Source organism: Sparus aurata, chromosome 16 (assembly GCF_900880675.1).
Source record: "Sparus aurata chromosome 16, fSpaAur1.1, whole genome shotgun sequence".
Lineage (NCBI taxonomy): Eukaryota > Metazoa > Chordata > Actinopteri > Spariformes > Sparidae > Sparus > Sparus aurata.
This window is the reverse complement of record NC_044202.1, coordinates 9,766,102-9,785,095: the sequence shown is the minus strand read 5'-3', so window position 1 is coordinate 9,785,095 and position 18,994 is coordinate 9,766,102. Positions and strand designations below refer to the sequence as shown.

Sequence of the window (18,994 nt, the reverse complement as noted above, 5' to 3'; positions counted from 1 at the left end):
AAATAAGTAAAAGGTAGATTATATGTATAATTACATGTTTCACTTGAGTAAATATGATTAGTTAAATTACATCAGTATAAATCTGCCTCCACTTCCACACATTCAAAACTACGAAGTACTTCAAGTGAAACTGCTAAATTAAAGACAAATATATGAATATGTCATTTACAACAGTGTGGTACTACGATGCATCATCTTCTGAACACCACAAGGTGGCGCCTGTGACACAAGCTGCCCAGGAAGCAGTCTGTACTGTCCCTGTTGGTTTATAGATACCGCACCCTGTTCAGATCGACACCTCAGGGTGTTTTTGTTTTAAGGCTGCGCTCTTTCCCTTATACTTTATTGTCAAGCGTATGTAGGGTTGTAGAGGTCCAATTTTGTACATGCATTCGCATTTAGCCAGAGCCCGGATAGCTCAGTCGGTAGAGCATCAGACTTTTAATCTGAGGGTCCAGGGTTCAAGTCCCTGTTCGGGCGACACGTATATTTTTTTTTAATTATTATTATCATATTCTTCGCTCTTCGTAACCTTCTCACGACAATGTCCAGTTGGCATAGTACACACAGTACACATTTACAGGCTGAGCATTAAGCAATAAAAACAATATGATGAAACAAAAAATACACAAGGTAAACATATGTCAATATCTAGGACTCATTTGTTTTTGTTTTTTATAAATGTGCTGTTTTCATGAACTTTGTTTACTTTATTATTCCTGAAGGTTAAGAACAATAGTCTGGCATTAATAAATCTACATCTGTGAATACATTGCTGAGCCATAACATAAAACTGAGGCTAATGTACCTCAAGTGGTGTACCATGTGTTCCACAAGGACTTCAGATTTAACCCACCAGGTCAGAGTTTATGACTAGTGAGTATATAAAAAGCCAATTTTAATGTTTGATGTACGGTCTGCCATTATATTATGCTGCACATAATATACTTTAAGAAAAATTTAAAAGTAGCAATTTTTCTCTTTGTTTCATTTCCAAGTGCTTGTCAAGGATGTTTCTTGTTTCTTGTTTCTCATAAGGTATTTTTAGTCCTGTACATACACACGACACAGACACAAAACAAATGCATTTCATCGTGAAAAATGATAATGATAATAATATAATTCTCTATGTGCCTATAGTATTAGTAGATGAAGACCAAATGCTGTTAGTGAGCCTTACCTATGGAGTTGTGGGAGTGTAAAAGGGGCTGTTACATGGTGTATGGAGGGTAGTTGTCCCCCTGCCTGCCCTGCTGGGACAGATTGCATCCCTGGTATCCATGTAGGGTGGCCGATGATGGGTGGCAGCTGTTGTGCTGCAGGGTTAGAACCATAGTGATGATGATGATGGACAGCAGTTCCCCTTGGTTTGACATCTGGCCTCACAAAAACAGGGTAACCTTCCTGGAAATACAGATTTTGGACTGTTGAGGGTCAGAGTTGCGACTTCTTGCTTTATCTTCACAGAGAGTGTGTGTTTGTGTGTACCTGCCGGAGATATGCCTTTGGAGGTGCATAGTGACTGGGCCCTCCAGGTGGTGACAGGCCCAAGGGAGGCATGGCTCTCAACATCATATTCTGCATTATGATTTGGTGCATCTGGGCGTTTTGCATCAGCATCATTTCTACCATGTCTACACATAAAAGAAATGCACATGCAAACATGTGAAAACCAGGAGATGAAAATGAAAATACATCTCTATTTGTCGTTGCGTACCCTCTTTGATGCTGCCTGAGCGTGGTGCTGGGTAGGGCTGAGGTGGAGGAATCTGGGTAATCAGAGGCTGCTGCTGTGGCAGCTGTTGGATGATGGTGGCGGGCTGCTGGGGGAGCTGCAGAGGGACAGGAAGTAAGTCAGGCAGGGAATGATGGCTTGATTTGCATGTATTATCTTGACTTACACTATTGAACTCAGAAAGAAAGAAAAGAAAGGGATCTGGAGAAGGAGTATGTGGGTCTCACAGTCTGTTGGATGATGCGTGGAGGCTCAGGTGGAGGAGGCAGAACGGGGGTCGGCTGGTAGAATGGGAGTGGTGGAGGGGGCTGAGGGGCCATAAAGTAATGGGACCGGTCCTGTTTTCGTGACCCTCCCCAGGTGTGGGGTCTGTGGAGGTCCTCTAGCATGTGCTGCTCCTGCAGGGAGGACAACAAACACAGACAAAACACAAGCCCTGACAATGACATACAGCAAGTTACGAGGAATGTCTTTCTCTTGCATTATTCTTATAGTTCTTATACTTATAAATGATAATAGAATAGAAATGTATGCGTAATGTGTTGAAGATGTACAAACCCTGAGTCTTCGCAGTAGGTGCTGCTTCCGCCTCAGTGCACGGTGCAGCTGATCAAACTGTCCGTCATAACTCCCTGAACAGACACAATCATGTCGACAGAAGAAACTCCCATTTCTAGTTCATCGTGTCTGCCTCTTCTAAATATCATGTTTTGAATTAAATAACATTTCTTCCACCTTTTTTTATCAGCTCCCAAACAAAAAGAGGTCAATTTCATATCCATTTACTACCAGGTTAATTTCATAATCGTTCCTATTATCTGCTCACTGTATAGTAAGTGATTCTGTCTACAGGTTAAGTTAATACTTTCTACAGTTTCTACAATTCATCATTAAAAAACTGTGTTATCTTACTTGCAGACTGGGCAGACTCTGCTCTGTCGTCCATGTTGTGCTTTCTGTTTTTCCAGCCTCTAGAAAAGTAGATGTTTAAATGTAAAATCCTCAGGTAAAAGTAGAAAAAAGAATGCAGAACTATTCAGTGAATGACGTTCATGTAAAATCTTTCTGCATTAACAGATTGCAGACCAGCCTCTCACCTGAGTCTTGTCATCTGATCACCCACAGAACTGCCGTGTTAAAGACCGCATGAATCAGCGCTATTGTTACATTTTGTGTTTGATGAACATCCAACAAGTGGTTGAAATAGACATAAACATACAAACAGACATGCAAATACATAGTTTAATTATCATAATTACCTGAATTCTTGGCATTTGGAGTCACACAGTCAGATTATTGTGTTCACCTGTGAAGCAGTGGTTGCCATGAGACACAGAAACACTGAGACCTAACCATGACCTGCATAACTTCTTGTTCTCTAAGGCTTGAGACAGAGGAGAGAGTCGGACTATTGTTTCACATGAAATTATCTTACCAAAATTGTTCAGAAACCATTTTCTTCTGATTTGTAATAAGTTAAAGCTTAAGAATGTGACCACAGGCCAAGTTCTTAAGCCTTGACTTGATTTTATTTGAGCCATCCTTATTACAACAACTGGATCTGGATGATATGAATGACATACATAATGATAAAGTTAATTACATAAAAAAACAAAACAAAAAAATCAATTCATAATTGTCATTTCATAGTGAGTTCAGTGTTGACCCAGTATGCCAGCAGGGGGTGATATAGACCTGTTGATCAGCACAAAGTCATGTGAGATCATCAAGAGGTCAAGAGGTGGAAAAAAAAGCAAACTAAATGAGAGCATAGTCAAAGTGTTTAACGGCTGAATAATCCTCAACATGGTGAACTCTCATTCCACCTCCTCTGTTTCTGTTTCACATGAACAGGTGTGCGTTTGCCTTCTTGAAAGTCATTTGCATGATTTTAATGCACCGCTGCACCCAAGAGTTTAAAATCTTATGTCACAGAGAGTCTGAACTGTTTCCATGTACTCACACTGAAAACTGCATCAGCATGATGTCGCCAATAACCCTGATTGTCATGTTGGGTTTTCTGAGTCAGGGTGAGAGATTTAGAAAATGGTTGGTGCAAATCCAGTCAGTTCTCTCCACATTTACTTTTGTGTAACTTTGTCATTTCTCATTTTAGAGTCTTCTGCCAACAAGTTTCTGACTCAGGCTGACAAATCCAAGTCTGTTAGTCTTGGAGGGACTGTGACCATCAGCGCCACAGGGAGTTCAGACATTGGTGCTGATCTCAGTTGGTACCTTCAGAAACCTGGACAGGCTCCCAAACTTCTTATATATAGGGCATCAACTCTAAACTCTGGAACTCCGTCTCGATTCAGTGGCAGCTATTCTGGTTCTGACTGCACTCTGACCATCAGTGGTGTTCAAGATGAAGATGTAGGTGATTACTACTGTCTGGGCTTACATAGTGGTGGAGTGTTCACACAGTGATTCAGAGCCGTACAAAAACCTCCTCCAGTTTGACAGAAGTGAAAACGGCCTGCTGCAGGTGCAGAGGGTTGGTGAAGAGACTGTGATGAGGAGAACTGGTCCAATGAACACAAGAGTCATCAAGCAGAACCACAATGAATCTAAATAAAACTGAAACTGACTCACAGACATTTTTCCATACACAGTTTTAAACTCCAATCCTTTTTGGTAACTTCAATATTTTTATGTGTAAACTGATAAAGACTAGTTATTGTTGGACTTTAACCACTGATATCAAAATAAAGGTTTAGCAGTGTCTCTGTTAATAGCTGCACTAAACAGTCTAAAAACAGTCCAAAGAAGAAATGACATTTTCAATTTATTACACTTTATTGTATTAACTTAAATGATTTCATTTTCAAAATGTGAGATTTTATATTAAGATGTCACAAAGTAGAACCACCACCTGAATCAGTTATGATGCTGAGATGATCAAGAAGATATTTTTCATGATGAACATATATTATAAGAAAAACAAAGACACTGACTCTTTATAATCCATACTTTTATTAAATGATGAGTTGATGTTCAAAGTCTCTCTATGAGATAAACTGATGATATTCAGCAGGATTTGAAAAGTAAAGAACATGAAGAAGAATAAGCAGAAGATGAGTATTAGACAGCAACATGCAGACTGAAACACTGAGCAGAGAGCTGTGAAACCTGCAGAAACATGTGAACAGAGGAGATCTGGAGCTTCATCAAGATCTCTATGAAAGCAGCAGCATCATCTCCAGACAGGAAGTTTTGCTGAAGCTCTACTCTGAGCAGCGCTCAGGCTCCAGGCTTTGAGTGATGGGGCTCTGTCCATTCAGACTGGCCTCACAGCTCACTGAGCCCGCCTTCCTCCACTGGTCTGCAGAGAGGCTCAGGGTGCTGCTCCAGCTGTAGCGGCCGTCCGTCCCCAAGACCTCCGGGCTGTGTGACGCCCCTGAGGAGCTGCTGCTGCCCTCCACCTTCCAGCCCAGCCTCCAGGTGGAGGGGAAGCCCCCGCTGGACAGACACACCAGTGTGGCATCTTCCTGCTGCAGCTCCTCTCTGGAGGGGGGGAGGACGGTCAGGGTGGGCCGCACCACACCCACTGGAGGAGAGAGAGAGAGGGGGGAAGAGAGGGGGAGAGAAGACAAAGTCATGAGAGTGAAGGCTTGGTAATAAAGACACATGACAAACTGCTCATTTCTTATATTTGATCCAATCAAACAGAATAAGTTGTGCTGCTGCTGCTCTCATAAATCACTCAGTATCAGACCATCAGACACACCATTCAAGTGGAAATGCAACTATAAAGCTTCACTGATGAAGATTATTGACGACATCTTCACGTGTGTTTCATAATGTGTGACAGTGAATAACTCGTCCCTGTGATGATTTTCTTCTGTTCAAACTGACAGAGCTGAAACACTCATGTGAACACAGTTCAAACCTTTGTCATCTGTCTCTTTCACTTCCTTTTAACCACATGTGAAACGAATGAAGCGTGAACACAAAGATAAGCTGCATTTACTGATAAAATACTATTTGTGTTCAAAAATCCACTTTTCACATCTAAAAACTGTTTAAATGTTCAGAATAAAAACATCAAAAAACAATAAATAAAAACATTGAAGTTGTGTCTTTTGAGCATCGGAGGTTTTACTTTACATATAATATTAAACATTTTAAAGCAAATAACAATTTAAAGTGATCAAAAAGAAAAGAAAATTAGAAAAGAGATGATTTACTCTTTGCCTGTTCAAATTTAATGATAAGCAATTGCAAAACAATATGGATTCTGCCAAGTTTCCTCTCAGATTGTGATCAACTTCATAAAATAATTGTAATTATCAACAACATACAAACACAGAACTTCAGAATCTCACTTAATACTTGATAAAAGTTATTTTGCCATTTGTTATTTAAAATATAAATCTCTGGTACTTACAGTCAATGATGAGTTTGGTTCCTCCACCAAAAGTCCACTACAGTGATACAAACTCATTAAGTGGCCGTACAAAAACCTCCTGCACTGTGAACAGGCAGCTATCCACTGAAAACACTCTCTGATTTTCAGAATAATACAAAAATATTCATATTTCTTGAATATACAAAGATTTGTCAATGTTCTGGATTGAACATATTGAAGGAATATGAATAATTTATTTCATTATTCTTGACTTTTCTACTTCTGACAGAGAAACAATCACAGACTCCATGAAACAAAGTCATTTTTTCACAGTTTATATCAATTTATACATGTTTAAATCAACAAAATGCTTTTCTAATAAACATAATTTACTGATCAATCATGTTAATCAGACATTTAATATATTAGTTATCTACTTTAAACCCTGTGAGTGAATGAAAGGCAGAAAAACAGACATATCATACCAACCACAGTGGACACAAACTCATCCTTAAATCCTCGACTGCACTTCTAAAATAAATATGTTCCTGTGTTCCATTAAGTTCATAGATGGTGTAAATCCAAGCAGTGTTTCTCCTGATGTTGTGTCCCACGTTGCCTTCCGTGTGCTGAGAGCAGAGAAATCATTTCCATAGAGAGGAGGCTTTGCATGGTCAGCTGATCCTCCAGTGAACTGAGAAGGTTTATAGTCCTGTGAGTTCAACACTGCAGGACTCACATCTGTCAGTCAACACAGCAGAAAGCACAACCAGCATGACTCTCATCACCATCCTCATCTGGACGCTGGCCTGCTGCTGTTTTACAGGTTGGTTCACTCAGCAACATTTCAGATATGATGTGCTGCCTTTTCTCTCATTGATTTCTGCTGATAAATCAATGATTTGTTTTTGTGTGCAGGATGCAGCGGTCAGGTGACTGTGACTCAGCCTCCAGTAGTGACATTTACTCCAGGATCCACTGTCACTCTCACCTGTAACACCAACAAAGCTCCTTATAAGTACAGTGATGGTTTAGGTCTGTCGTGGTATCAGCAGAAATCTGGACAGACTCCAAAGCTCCTAATAAAATTTGTGAGCACACGTCAATCAGGAACACCAGCTCGGTTCAGTGGAAGTGGAAGCCAGACGGCCTTCTCTATGAGCATCAGTGGAGTTCAGACTGAAGATGCAGCAGTTTATTACTGTTTGAATATACCACCTATAACCAGTGTGGATCTGTTCACACAGTGATTTATCATCGTACAAAAACCTCCCTCAGTCAGACTGCAGAGACTCTGAGCTGTTACAGCAGGAAGCGACTGCAGCAGCTGAAGAGGAAGAGACTCTGACACAGACCACTGAACACAGAGCTGACAGGAACCTCACTAACACATTTTTCTTGAAAATGTTGTTTGTCAACACTTTACATACGGGCTGTTCTCTGAATTCAGTAAAATTTGTGCTTTTATACACTTGTTTTTATTAGAATATTAATTCATAAAGAAATATTTAAGATTTTCACAAACAAAATCACTGTATTACCCCAAAACAGCATCCTGAACTGGAACAGATCAATTTAGTAACTGTCACACAGGACACATAAAAACCCCAATCTTATAAAAATGTGTCTGACATCATAAAAAAAACTTTTTTCATGTCAGATGCATTTTTGAAACGTCTCACCTTCAGTGTGTCAGTTGCATTTTCTGACTGTTTTTTTTTCATGTTTTTGTCTGAGTCCCTTTCTTCTTTGAATTAAATAATGACATGAATCGACTGTGCAACATATAAACCCCACAACCACCACAATTGATCAAATGATTAAAAACACCCTAAGCTGTGTGTTATGTTGCATACAGACACTTTAAAGAACACAGCAGCTCCATAGATATAACTGAAACTGATTAAAACATTTAAACACCTTATGACTGATATGAAATGAGAAAAATTAATATAACGGAGTCTGTTTGTGTTAAAGATCAGTACTGAAACAAAGCCAAACCTGTCTGTGTGAATGTGCAGTGGACTGATGGTTTTCTTTGGAATTTGAGACAAACATTTTCCATCCTCACACAACTACTTGTTTGACTGTGAAGGTGGTGTTTTTTTTTTAAATATCTCCATGCTTGTAGAAATACAACAACACATCAGAGTTTTCTGAAGTATATTTAAACTTTGTTTTACCCCCAGGCTCAGGCGCGAGTCCATCTGTGACTCCGTCTCCTGCATCAAAGGCTGTTGCTGTGGGAGAGACAGTCTCTCTGAGCTGTACAGCCAGTAGAGGAGTTGATGATGATCTCAGTTGGTACCTGCTGAAACCTGGACAGCCTCCTAAACTGCTGTTTTACAAAATAAGCCGTAAGTCTGGTGCTCCGAGTCATTTCAGCAGCAGCGGATCTGAACCTGAATTCACTCTGACAATCAGTGGAGTTCAGGCTGGAGATGTTGGAGATTACTACTGTATGGGTGTATATGAAGGCCCAGTGTTCCCACAGTGATTCAGAGCCATACAAAAACCTCCTCCAGTTTGACTGAAGTGAAAACGGCCTGCTGCAGGTGCAGAGGGTTGGTGAAGAGACTGTGATGAGGAGAACTGGTCCAGTGAACACAAGAGTCATCAAGCAGAACCACAATGAATCTAAATAAAACTGAAACAGACTCACAGACATTTTTCCATACACAGTTTTAATTTTCAATCCTTTTCAGTAACTTGCTAAAGTTATTTTTAGGTGTAAACTGATAAAGACTAGTTATCTTTGGACTTTAATGACTGATATCAAAAAAGGTAAAACAGACTCTGTTAAAAGCTGCACTAACCTTTTTAACTACAGACAGTGAAAAGCAGGAATGACAATATTAGTTTATTACACTTTATGTAATAACTAAAATGATTTCATTTCAAAATGTGAGATGTTATATTCAGATGTCACAAAGTAGAACCATCTCCTGTTGTTTCGTGTATACTATAACATCAGTTATGATGCTGATCAAGAAGATATTTTTCATGATGAATATGTAATAAAAGAAAAACAAAGACACTGACTCTTTATTATCCACAGTTTTATTAAATGATGATTCTCTCTTTGAGATAAACTGATGATATTCAGCAGAAGTTGAAAAATAAAGAACATGAAGAAGAATATGCAGAAGATGAGTATTAGACAGCAACATGCAGACTGAAACACTGAGCAGAGAGCTGTGAAACCTGCAGAAACATGTGAACAGAAGAGATCTGGAGCTTCATCAAGATCTCTATGAAAGCAGCAGCATCATCTCCAGACAGGAAGTGTTGCTGAAGCTCTACTCTGAGCAGCGCTCAGGCTCCAGGCTTTGAGTGACGGGGCTCTGTCCATTCAGACTGGCCTCACAGCTCACTGAGCTCGCCTTCCTCCACTGGCCTGCAGAGAGGCTCAGGGTGCTGCTCCAGCTGTAGCGGCCGTCGGTCCCCAGGACTTCCGGGCTGTGTGACGCCCCTGAGGAGCTGCTGCTGCCCCCCACCTTCCAGCCCAGCCTCCAGGTGGAGGGGAAGCCCCCGCTGGACAGACACACCAGTGTGGCACCTCCCTGCTGCAGCTCCTCTCTGGAGGGGGGGAGGACGGTCAGGGTGGGCCGCACCACACCCACTGGAGGAGAGAGAGAGAGGGGGGAAGAGAGGGGGAGAGAAGACAAAGTCATGAGAGTGAAGGCTTGGTAATAAAGACACATGACAAACTGCTCATTTCTTATATTTGATCCAATCAAACAGAATAAGTTGTGCTGCTGCTGCTCTCATAAATCACTCAGTATCAGACCATCAGACACACCATTCAAGTGGAAATACAACTAAAAAGCTTCACTGATGAAGATTATTGACGACATCTTCACGTGTGTTTCATAATGTGTGACAGTGAATAACTCGTCCCTGTGATGATTTTCTTCTGTTCAAACTGACAGAACTGAAACACTCATGTGAACACAGTTCAAACCTTTGTCATCTGTCTCTTTCACTTCCTTTTAACCAAATGTGAAAGGAATGAAGCATGAACACAAAGATAAGCAGCATTTACTGATGAAATACTATTTATGTTTAAAATCAACTTTTTACATCTAAAAACTGTTTACATTTTCAGAATAAAAATATTGAAATTGATTAAAGCCATTGAAGTTGTGTGTTTTGAGAGGTTTTACTGTGAGGTTAATATTAAACATTTTAAAGACCAATTAAAAGCTATCATAAAGAACAGAAAATTTAAATAGATGAGTTACTCTTTGCATCTTGAAATGAAATGGTGCGCAATTCCAAAAATATATAGATCTCTGCCGACTTTCCGCTCAGATTGTGATCAACTTTATGTAATGATTATTATCAACAACATACAACACGAAACTTCATCAGAATCTCAATAAATACTTGATAAAAGTTATATTTACTATATGTTGTGTAAAATAAAAATCTCTGGTACTTACAGTCAACGATGAGTTTGGTTCCTCCACCAAAAGTGTACCACAGTGATACAAACTCATTAAGTGGCCGTACAAAAACCTCCTGCACTGTGAACAAGCATCTATCCACTGAAAACACTCTCTGCTTTTTATAATAACACAGAAATATTTATATTTTTTGGATGTACAAAGATTGTTCAATGTTATGGAATGAAAATATTGAATAAATAAGAATGATTTCTTTCATTTTTCTTTACTTTTCTACTCCTGACAGAGAAACGATGACAGTCTCCTTGAAACAAAGTCATTTCTAAAATTTTTATACCAATTTCTACATGCTTACATTATGCTTTTCTAATAAGCATAATTTACTGATAACTCATATTGAACAGACATTGAATACACTTTTTATCTACAGTAAACCCTAAACAGTAAACAAACAGACATATCATACCAACCACAGTGGACACAAACTCATCCTTAAATCCTCGACTGCACTTCTAATATAAATATGTTCATCTGTCCCATTAAGATCATAGATGGTGTAAATCCAAGCAGTGTTTCTCCTGATGTTGTGTCCCACGTTGCCTTCAGTGTGCTGAGAGCAGAGAAATCATTTCCATAGAGAGGAGGCTTTGCATGGTCAGCTGATCCTCCAGTGAACTGAGAAGGTTTATAGTCCTGTGAGTTCAACACTGCAGGACTCAGATCTGTCAGTCAACACAGCAGAAAGCACAACCACCATGACTCTCATCACCATCCTCATCTGGACGCTGGCCTGCTGCTGTTTTACAGGTTGGTTCACTCAGCAACATTTCAGACATGATGTGCTGCCTTTTCTCTCATTGATTTCTGCTGATAAATCAATGATTTGTTTTTGTGTGCAGGATGCAGCGGTCAGGTGACTGTGACTCAGCCTCCAGTAGTGACATTTACTCCAGGATCCACTGTCACTCTCACCTGTAACACCAACCCAGCTGTTTACAGAGACAGCAATGGTGATTATATCTTCTGGTATCAACAGAAATCTGGACAGTCTCCAGAGCTCCTAATAATATTTGTGAGCACACGTGAGTCAGGAACACCAGCTCGGTTTACTGGCAGTGGAAGAAGCTCTGCCTTCACTTTGACCATCAGTGGAGTTCAGACTGAAGATGCAGCAGTTTATTACTGTCAGAGTCTCCATAATTTAAACAGTGACTGGCAGTTCACACAGTGATTTGTGGTCGTACAAAAACCTCCCTCAGTCAGACTGCAGAGACTCTGAGCTGTTACAGCAGGAAGCGACTGCAGCTGCTGAAGAGGAAGAGACTCTGACACAGACCACTGAACACAGAGCTGACAGGAACCTCACCAAGCACACACTAAAAAGTATTTTTTTTAAAGATAAAAAAATTGTAACAAATGTGAATCATGTTTCACATTTTACTTAAACATACTTCTGTTTTCATTACATGTTCAAGAGGGAGTCAAATTATCGTTTATATCTCAACATGTTCATTGTCTACACTAAAATAATACAATCCTAATAACTGATTACATCAAGCACACTCACATGTAGCTGCTGAGCTAGTGAGGACACATTTTTCTTTCAGGTGTTGTCCGTCAACACTTTAAAGACGGGCTGTTCTCTGACTTCAGTGAAATTAGGTCTTTTATTCACTTGCTTGTGTTAGAATATCTTTTTATAAAGCAATATTCAACATTTTCCACAAACAAAATCACTGTATAAGCTCAAGACAGCACCCTGAACTGAAACACGTTCAATCAGTAACTGTCACACAGGACACATAAAAACCCCAAATTTATAAAAATGTGTCTGACATTACAGGAAAATACTTCTTTCATGTCAGGTGCATTTTTAAAATGTCTCACCTTCAGTGTGTCTGGTGCATTTTCTGACTGTTCTTTTCACGTTTTTGTCTGAGTCCCTTTCTCCTTTGAATTAAATAATGACATGAATCAATTGTGCAAAATATCAACCCCACTATCACCACAATTTATCAAATAATCAAAAACGCCCTAAGCTGTGTGTTATGTTTTAGCAGCTCCATGGATATAAGTGAGAATGATTAAAACATTTCAACACCATATGACTGAAATTAAATGAGATCAACTACTATGATGGAGTCTGGTTCTGTAAAAGATTAATACTGAAACAAAGCCAAACATGTCAGTGTGAATGTGCAGTAGACTGATGGTTTTCTTTGGAATTTGCGACAAACATTTTCCTACCTCACACAACTACTTGTTTGACTATGAAGGTGGTGTTTTGAATGACGGCCGCGCATCACTGCACCTACATCAGTTTAAGATGAACCACTGAGAAAGGTGTGTGCAGTCTCTCTGACAGTGAGATTAATCATGATGATGATGTTACTGACTCCTCTGCTGACCACGCTGCTGTTTGGACTTCAAGGTGAAAAGTCCAGAGTTTCTTTTATCACCATTTCAGTGCTTATTGTAATACCTTAGACTCTGTGTTTTAGTATTTCGGTGCATGTAGACATAGAATAACACCTCAGAGTTTTATTACTGGTATATTTAAACTTTGTTTACCCCCAGGCTCAGGCGCCAGTCCATCTGTGACTCAGTCTCCTGCATCAAAGGCTGTTGCTGTGGGAGAGACAGTCTCTCTGAGCTGTACAGCCAGTAGAGGAGTTGATGATGATCTCAGTTGGTACCTGCTGAAACCTGGACAACCTCCTAAACTGCTTTTTTACAAAATAGACCAAGAGTCTGGTGCTCCGAGTCATTTCAGCAGCAGCGGATCTCAACCTGAATTCACTCTGACCATCAGTGGAGTTCAGGCTGAAGATGTTGGAGATTACTACTGTATGGGTGTATACGAAGGCCCAGTGTTCACACAGTGATTCAGAGCCGTACAAAAACCTCCTTCAGTTTGACTGAAGTGAAAACGGCCTGCTGCAGGTGCAGAGGGTTGGTGAAGAGACTGTGATGAGGAGAACTGGTCCAGTGAACACAAGAGTCATCAAGCAGAACCACAATGAACCTAAATAAAACTGAAACAGACTCACAGACACTCTTCAGTATACAGTTTTAAACTTCAGAGTCTCCGCATAATGTTGATGCCAAAATGCAAAATCAGCCGAGCTTGATATCAAACAAAGAATATATACAACAAATAAATGTCTTGTTTCATCACGTCATAGTGGAATATTTAACAGAATATGTCATGTTGTATCTACATGATGAAGAGCTTTATTCTCTACAGAGAGGAGTATCAGTTGAATTTATGAAACCATTTTATTTCTTATGACTCATCAGAAGTTAAAAGACCAAACACTTGAGGAGTTTCCGGTGTCATGGCAGAGTGAAGACGCAAACTCCTGTGCTCCTCACCTATTTCGAAATTTACTTACTTATATCATCAAGTTAGCCGGACCACACACATATTTCTTGTGTATAAGACTTTGTTGTAAAAGTGGGAAAACAGCAAAACTTCACCATGAGTGGAAAGCCCGGCACGAAAGCGGCCCACTCGAGCAAGACAGCAGCTAGCGATAGCCACTCCGGCAAAGCTACAGAAGCTGGGGCTAACACTAGCCCTAGCTTACAACTCACCCGTGAAGATTTGAAGGGGATGCTCGACAATATGAAGGACCAAATCTTGTCGGAGCTTTGTTGCACGGTTGCCACACTGCAGTCCACAGTCTCATCTCATGTCGTAAAAATCCAGGAGGTGGAAGAAGGTTTAAAGGATGTGGACGGCAGGGTCGCCGCGCTGGAGCGCTCATACGCTGACCTGAAGGCTGAGAGTGAAAAACTCCGTGCTCGTGTAGATGACCAGGAAAACAGATCACGAAGGCAGAACATCAGAGTTGTTGGTCTCCCGGAAAAAACTGAAGGCGGCCAGCCTACCACCTTCATGGAAACTTTCTTGGTGGAGGTCTTCGGGGAGGAGAGCTTCCCTCGTAAACCAACAGTGGACCGCGCTCACCACGCCCTCAGACCGCCACAACAAAACGGGCCCCTGTGAGCAATGATTGCACGTCTGCATCATTACTGGACGAAAGAATTGATTCTTCGCTTATCCTGGGAGCGAGCTGGACAGCTGACGTACCGGGGGCAGAAGTTCAGCTTTTACCCAGACCTCAGCATTGACCTGGTGCGAAGGAGAGCTGCGTTCAAGTCAGTAAAGAAGCAACTTCAGGAGGCGGGTATGAAATACTCGCTTGCATATCCTGCAACGCTCCGGTTCACACTCAACGGGTCCAAACACGAGTTCAAGTCACCGCAGGATGCATCTTCCTTTGTCGAAGCAAATATCAAGAAGACAGGGGAAGCACTGGGGGCCACAGTGAGCGACGTTATACCCGCATTGGAGGATTAACAGGCTGGTTTCCTAATTTGGCCGAAGAGCGCGGTAAGACAGGCTGTTTGACCGCTGAAATGTGTGAGTTGCTGGAGAATACTCCCCCTGATCACAGTCTGTAAGTCTTGCTAGGTTCATAGTCTGTGTCGAGCTGCTGTGATATTATAATTAAGTTTTGTTTTTTGTTTTTTGTTTTTTTCATAGAGACCTGATATAATGTCACTCGTTTTCGTACGTTTGTAAAACAACCTAAGACTAGTACCACTTGTATTTGCTGTTTGCTGTGAACAGTTTAAGGTTACCAGTGACAGTGTACCGTCTGTTTTTGCTCTTTGGGATCTGTTTGACCAGTGATATCTTTTGCACTAAATGCAACTTTGCACCTAAGTTGTACTAAGTTTTCGGCAAAGTAATCTCCTATCCCTTTATTGCTGATATTCTTTTTTGCTGTTGTTGTTGTCTTGTTGACTTCAAGAGCTATAAGCTGCCACTTCCATTTTTGGAGTATAATGAGGAGTGCCAAGATGCATGTGTTAGGTTCAATGCATCTTAGAAGCTTTTGTAGTATTTGGGGTGTCACAGCACTTAGTTTGGGTAAGTGCTGCGAGGGCGGTGGGGTGTGGGGCGTATCCTCTCGTTTGTGTTTTCTTTTTTCCTTTCTTTTCATGTTTTTTTGTTTTGCATTATCTAAAGTTTTCCATCATAATACCAGCTATACTTACCTGCATCGATCTCTATTTGAACAAATTGCCCATCCTTTCCTGCATTTAACTTATACTGAGGGCTGTACCACTCCCGCCAATGACTGGGGCAGGGAATAGAAAGCTCAATTTGATTTATTTGGAATGTAAAGGGCTTAAGCCACCCAGTTAAAAGGAATAGAGTACTGGCTCACCTCTCTCAGCTGCACGTGGGCATAGCGTTTCTACAGGAAACACACTTTCGCAACGCTGATGTTAACAGAATCCGTAGAAGCTGGGTTGGAGAGGTTTTTCACTCAAGATTTAACTCTAAGGCCCGGGGTACTGCTATACTTATTCACAAAGATATTGTATTTGCAGCTGAGAAAACTGTTGCTGACCCAGGTGGTAGATTTGTGATAGTCTCTGGTTAACTTCTAAATAAACCTGTAATCTTAGCAAACATATATGCCCCTAACTGGGACTATGAATCTTTTATTAAATCTTTTTTCTCAGCCCTGCCTGAGGTTGATGTTCATAATTTAATTATTGGGGGGACTTTAATTGCGTCCTCAGTCCTGAACTAGACCACTCCACTGCCAAACCCGGACTGCTATCCAAGACAGCCAAAGTCATTCTCAACTACATAGAACAATACGGGTTGTTCGAACCCTGGAGGTTTAATTTCCCAACTAGAAAAGCATTTTCTTTTTTCTCGCCAGTTCATAGTACCTACTCTCGAATCGATTATTTCCTGCTCGACACTCGGCTTATTCCGGCTATTGAACACGTCACATATCATAGTATCGTCATCTCCGATCACACCCCACTTTCTTTCGAAATGTCTTTCCCTGAGCAACCAGCTATATGCAGGACATGGCGCTTGAACTCTCTTTTACTCTCAGACTCTAAGTTTATTAAATTTGTGAGCACTCAGATAAAGTTCTTTATTGAAACAAATGCTACGCCAGATATCTCTCAAGGTACTCTTTGGGAGACCTTTAAAGCCTTCCTGCGTGGCCATATTCTTAGTTTTACCTCGCACAGTGAAAAAGAAAATATCTCTAAACTAAAGGAACTCAGTGACAACATAGCTCAGTTAGATGCACAGTGTGCAACTTCACTTACTCCTGAACTCCATCAAAAGAGGATTCGTCTTCAGACTGAATTTGATTTAGCCTCAACTGCTGAGGCTGAGCACCTGCTTCTAAGGGCCAGACATACCGTGTATGAGTTTAGGGACAAAGTGGGCAGACTCTTGGCTCACCAGGCACGACAGTCATACGTGTCGCGTCAAATAACTGAAATACAGACCACTTCAGGTTCCACGATTACCGACCACAAACAAATTAATGGCATATTTGCTGAGTATTATAGTAAATTATACACATCTGAATGCAGCACCGGCCCTGGTGAAGCAGACAAATTTTATCAGGAACTGAACCTACCTAGATTGGACGATACTTGGAGATCTACTCTTGATAATCCATTGACAGTTGAGGAAGTTCGAGAAGCCATTAACAGCATGCAGTCTGGAAAAAAACCTGGGCCCGATGGGTTCCCAGTGGAATTTTTTAAGAGGTTTTCTGGCGAGCTTTCCCCATTACTTTTGAATATGTATAACGAAGCCCTTTCACACGGCCAGCTGCCCCAAACATTGAGGCTAGCCTCAATATGCCTAATTCCCAAAAAAGACAAAGACCCCCTTCGTTGTGAGTCCTACCGCCCAATTAGTCTACTCAATGTGGATTGCAAGATCCTAGCTAAGTGCCTAGCCAAGCACCTTGAGGGGGTTCTCCCAGCCCTCATTTCATCCGATCAAACAGGATTTATTCAGGGAAGACATTCCTTCTCGGACACCCGTAGGCTCCTTGACATAATGTACACCCAGTCGGAGTCTTGTTCACCTGAAATTATTGTAGCTTTAGACACAGAAAAGGCTTTTGATCGGGTGGAATGGGGCTTCCTTTTTGACACCCTTTCAAGATTCGGCTTTGGACCCACTTTTATCTCCTGGGTCAAATTACTTTACGTCGGCCCCTTAGCCTCGGTTCGAACAAATGAGGTACAATCAAGCTACATCCCTTTGTACCGCGGAACGAGACAGGGATGCCCTTTATCACCGCTGCTTTTTGACTTAGTGATTGAGCCACTTGCAGTTTCCTTAAGACGGTGTCGCTCCTTTGAGGGGATAACCCGAGGCGAAAGGGTACATAAGTTGTCACTGTACACGGATGACCTTCTCCTATATATTACCAATCCTGCAATGTCTCTTCCACCCATTCTATCTAAGGTGGAAGAGTTTGGGAAGCTCTCTGGCTACAAGGCCAATATGCAAAAAAGTGAAGTTTTCCCTTTGAACCCCACTGCTCTCAATATCCCTGCCTCTATGTTCCCCTTCAAGAGAGTGACGTCCCACTTTACACATCTGGGGATAACTGTCCCTCGCTCCTTCCAGCTATTATATAAACTGAATTTCTCTCCTCTAATTGATAAATGCAAGCAAGATTTGGAGCGCTGGCGCACATTACCACTATCATTGGCGGGGCGTATTAACTTGCTCAAAATGAATATAATTCCTAAATTCATATACCTTTTCCAGAATATCCCGGTATTCATTAGAGATGCACCGATCAGGATTTTTGGGGCCGATCACCGATCACCGAAAGCAGTATCTGCCAATCCCGATATTGCCGATCACCGATCACAGCGTCAAATTCAGAAATTTTTCTATATTGTTGTCTTGTGTAACTTTCATATATTTAATTAATGATTCTTCTTACACAACATAGACATTGTATTATTAAGTATAAAAATTAGGAGATGAGAAAGTATCATGAATTGACCACCGTTTTATTGCAGGCTGAGGCAATGTGCAATATCTCACACTCTAGAGACTCTTAGAGACAACTTGGACTCAGCTTACATAGAGTAACTGTAGCTTACTAGTGGGAATGCATGCAGTCAGGGAGGGAATTTTGTAATTTTAGGGGCAAGTCCATTTGGCCGTTATACCGCTAGGTCAGCGCTGCTATACTCCGCGCGTGACGGTGACGAGCGTCCGTCCCCCGGTTGACGGCTAGGAGCTCCCGGCTGACGGAGTTGATGACCGTCTGTCCGTCCGTCCGTCCGTGCCCCCCCCCCCCCGGACTGACGTCGATGACCGTTCACACCCCCCGGACAGACGGTGCGCCGCAACACTAAAAATTTCTGGGGAGAACCCTGACATGGATGGTGTATTAAAACATTTTTTTTATACCAAAATCAAGTTAAAGTTACATTAGAAAGTAGTTTTTGTTAAGTAGGGTTAGGGTGAGGTGATTTTTGTGAATATTTTTCCCAATAGAAATTCCCCAAAATTATGGCAAAGCACATTTTTTCCAAACAAAAAAATGTAGAATAACCAGCAGGAGACCACTGATGTGTGGAGTGATTTTGGTGACACTACACTCTGAATAATACTGAAGTTATTGA

General features: G+C 41.2%; 1 protein-coding gene, 1 non-coding gene and 4 gene segments (V, D, J or C); 3 read left to right on the top strand and 3 right to left on the bottom strand.

Annotated features, from left to right (window-relative positions):
- The first annotated feature begins 407 nt into the window (after positions 1–407).
- trnak-uuu (transfer RNA lysine (anticodon UUU)) lies at positions 408–480 on the top strand. Its single transcript has one exon. It is a non-coding gene; the product is annotated as a tRNA-Lys (tRNA).
- Positions 481–1,176: 696 nt separating this feature from the next.
- Positions 1,177–3,745, bottom strand: LOC115566073 (uncharacterized protein C21orf58-like). The gene is made up of 7 exons (XM_030391812.1): positions 3,699–3,745; positions 2,648–2,706; positions 2,294–2,367; positions 1,963–2,133; positions 1,718–1,832; positions 1,489–1,634; positions 1,177–1,404 (listed from the first exon to the last, which is right to left on the bottom strand). Exons 1-7 carry the CDS (start codon positions 3,743–3,745, stop codon positions 1,177–1,179), a joined length of 840 nt encoding a protein of 279 aa, XP_030247672.1.
- Positions 3,746–4,685: 940 nt separating this feature from the next.
- Positions 4,686–6,271, bottom strand: LOC115566072 (Ig lambda chain C region-like). The segment is given in 3 exon segments: positions 4,686–5,282; positions 6,123–6,159; positions 6,260–6,271. Coding segments are annotated over 3 exon segments (372 nt in total).
- A 449-nt stretch (positions 6,272–6,720) lies between these two features.
- Positions 6,721–7,537, top strand: LOC115597407 (immunoglobulin lambda variable 3-25-like). The segment is given in 2 exon segments: positions 6,721–6,909; positions 7,002–7,537. Coding segments are annotated over 2 exon segments (384 nt in total).
- Positions 7,538–9,125: 1,588 nt separating this feature from the next.
- Positions 9,126–10,670, bottom strand: LOC115566070 (Ig lambda chain C region-like; the record flags this gene model as incomplete). The annotated part of the segment is given in 2 exon segments: positions 9,126–9,705; positions 10,529–10,670. Coding segments are annotated over 2 exon segments (465 nt in total), but the record flags the coding sequence as incomplete, so codon positions are not given.
- A 385-nt stretch (positions 10,671–11,055) lies between these two features.
- Positions 11,056–11,864, top strand: LOC115597411 (Ig kappa chain V-III region VH-like). The segment is given in 2 exon segments: positions 11,056–11,299; positions 11,392–11,864. Coding segments are annotated over 2 exon segments (384 nt in total).
- Positions 11,865–18,994: the final 7,130 nt, after the last annotated feature.

What these genes read in the sequence shown, in the direction of transcription:
- LOC115566073 (XM_030391812.1), bottom strand. Translation starts at nt 3,745, where the DNA reads ATGACAATCAGGGTTATTGGCGACATCATGCTGATGCAGTTTTCAGT. An exon ending in ATGCTGATGCAGTTTTCAGT is followed by an intron (nt 2,707 to 3,698) that starts GTGAGTACATGG and finishes CTACTTTTCTAG; the next exon opens with AGGCTGGAAAAACAGAAAGC. An exon ending in CAAAGGCATATCTCCGGCAG is followed by an intron (nt 1,405 to 1,488) that starts GTACACACAAAC and finishes CTGTATTTCCAG; the next exon opens with GAAGGTTACCCTGTTTTTGT.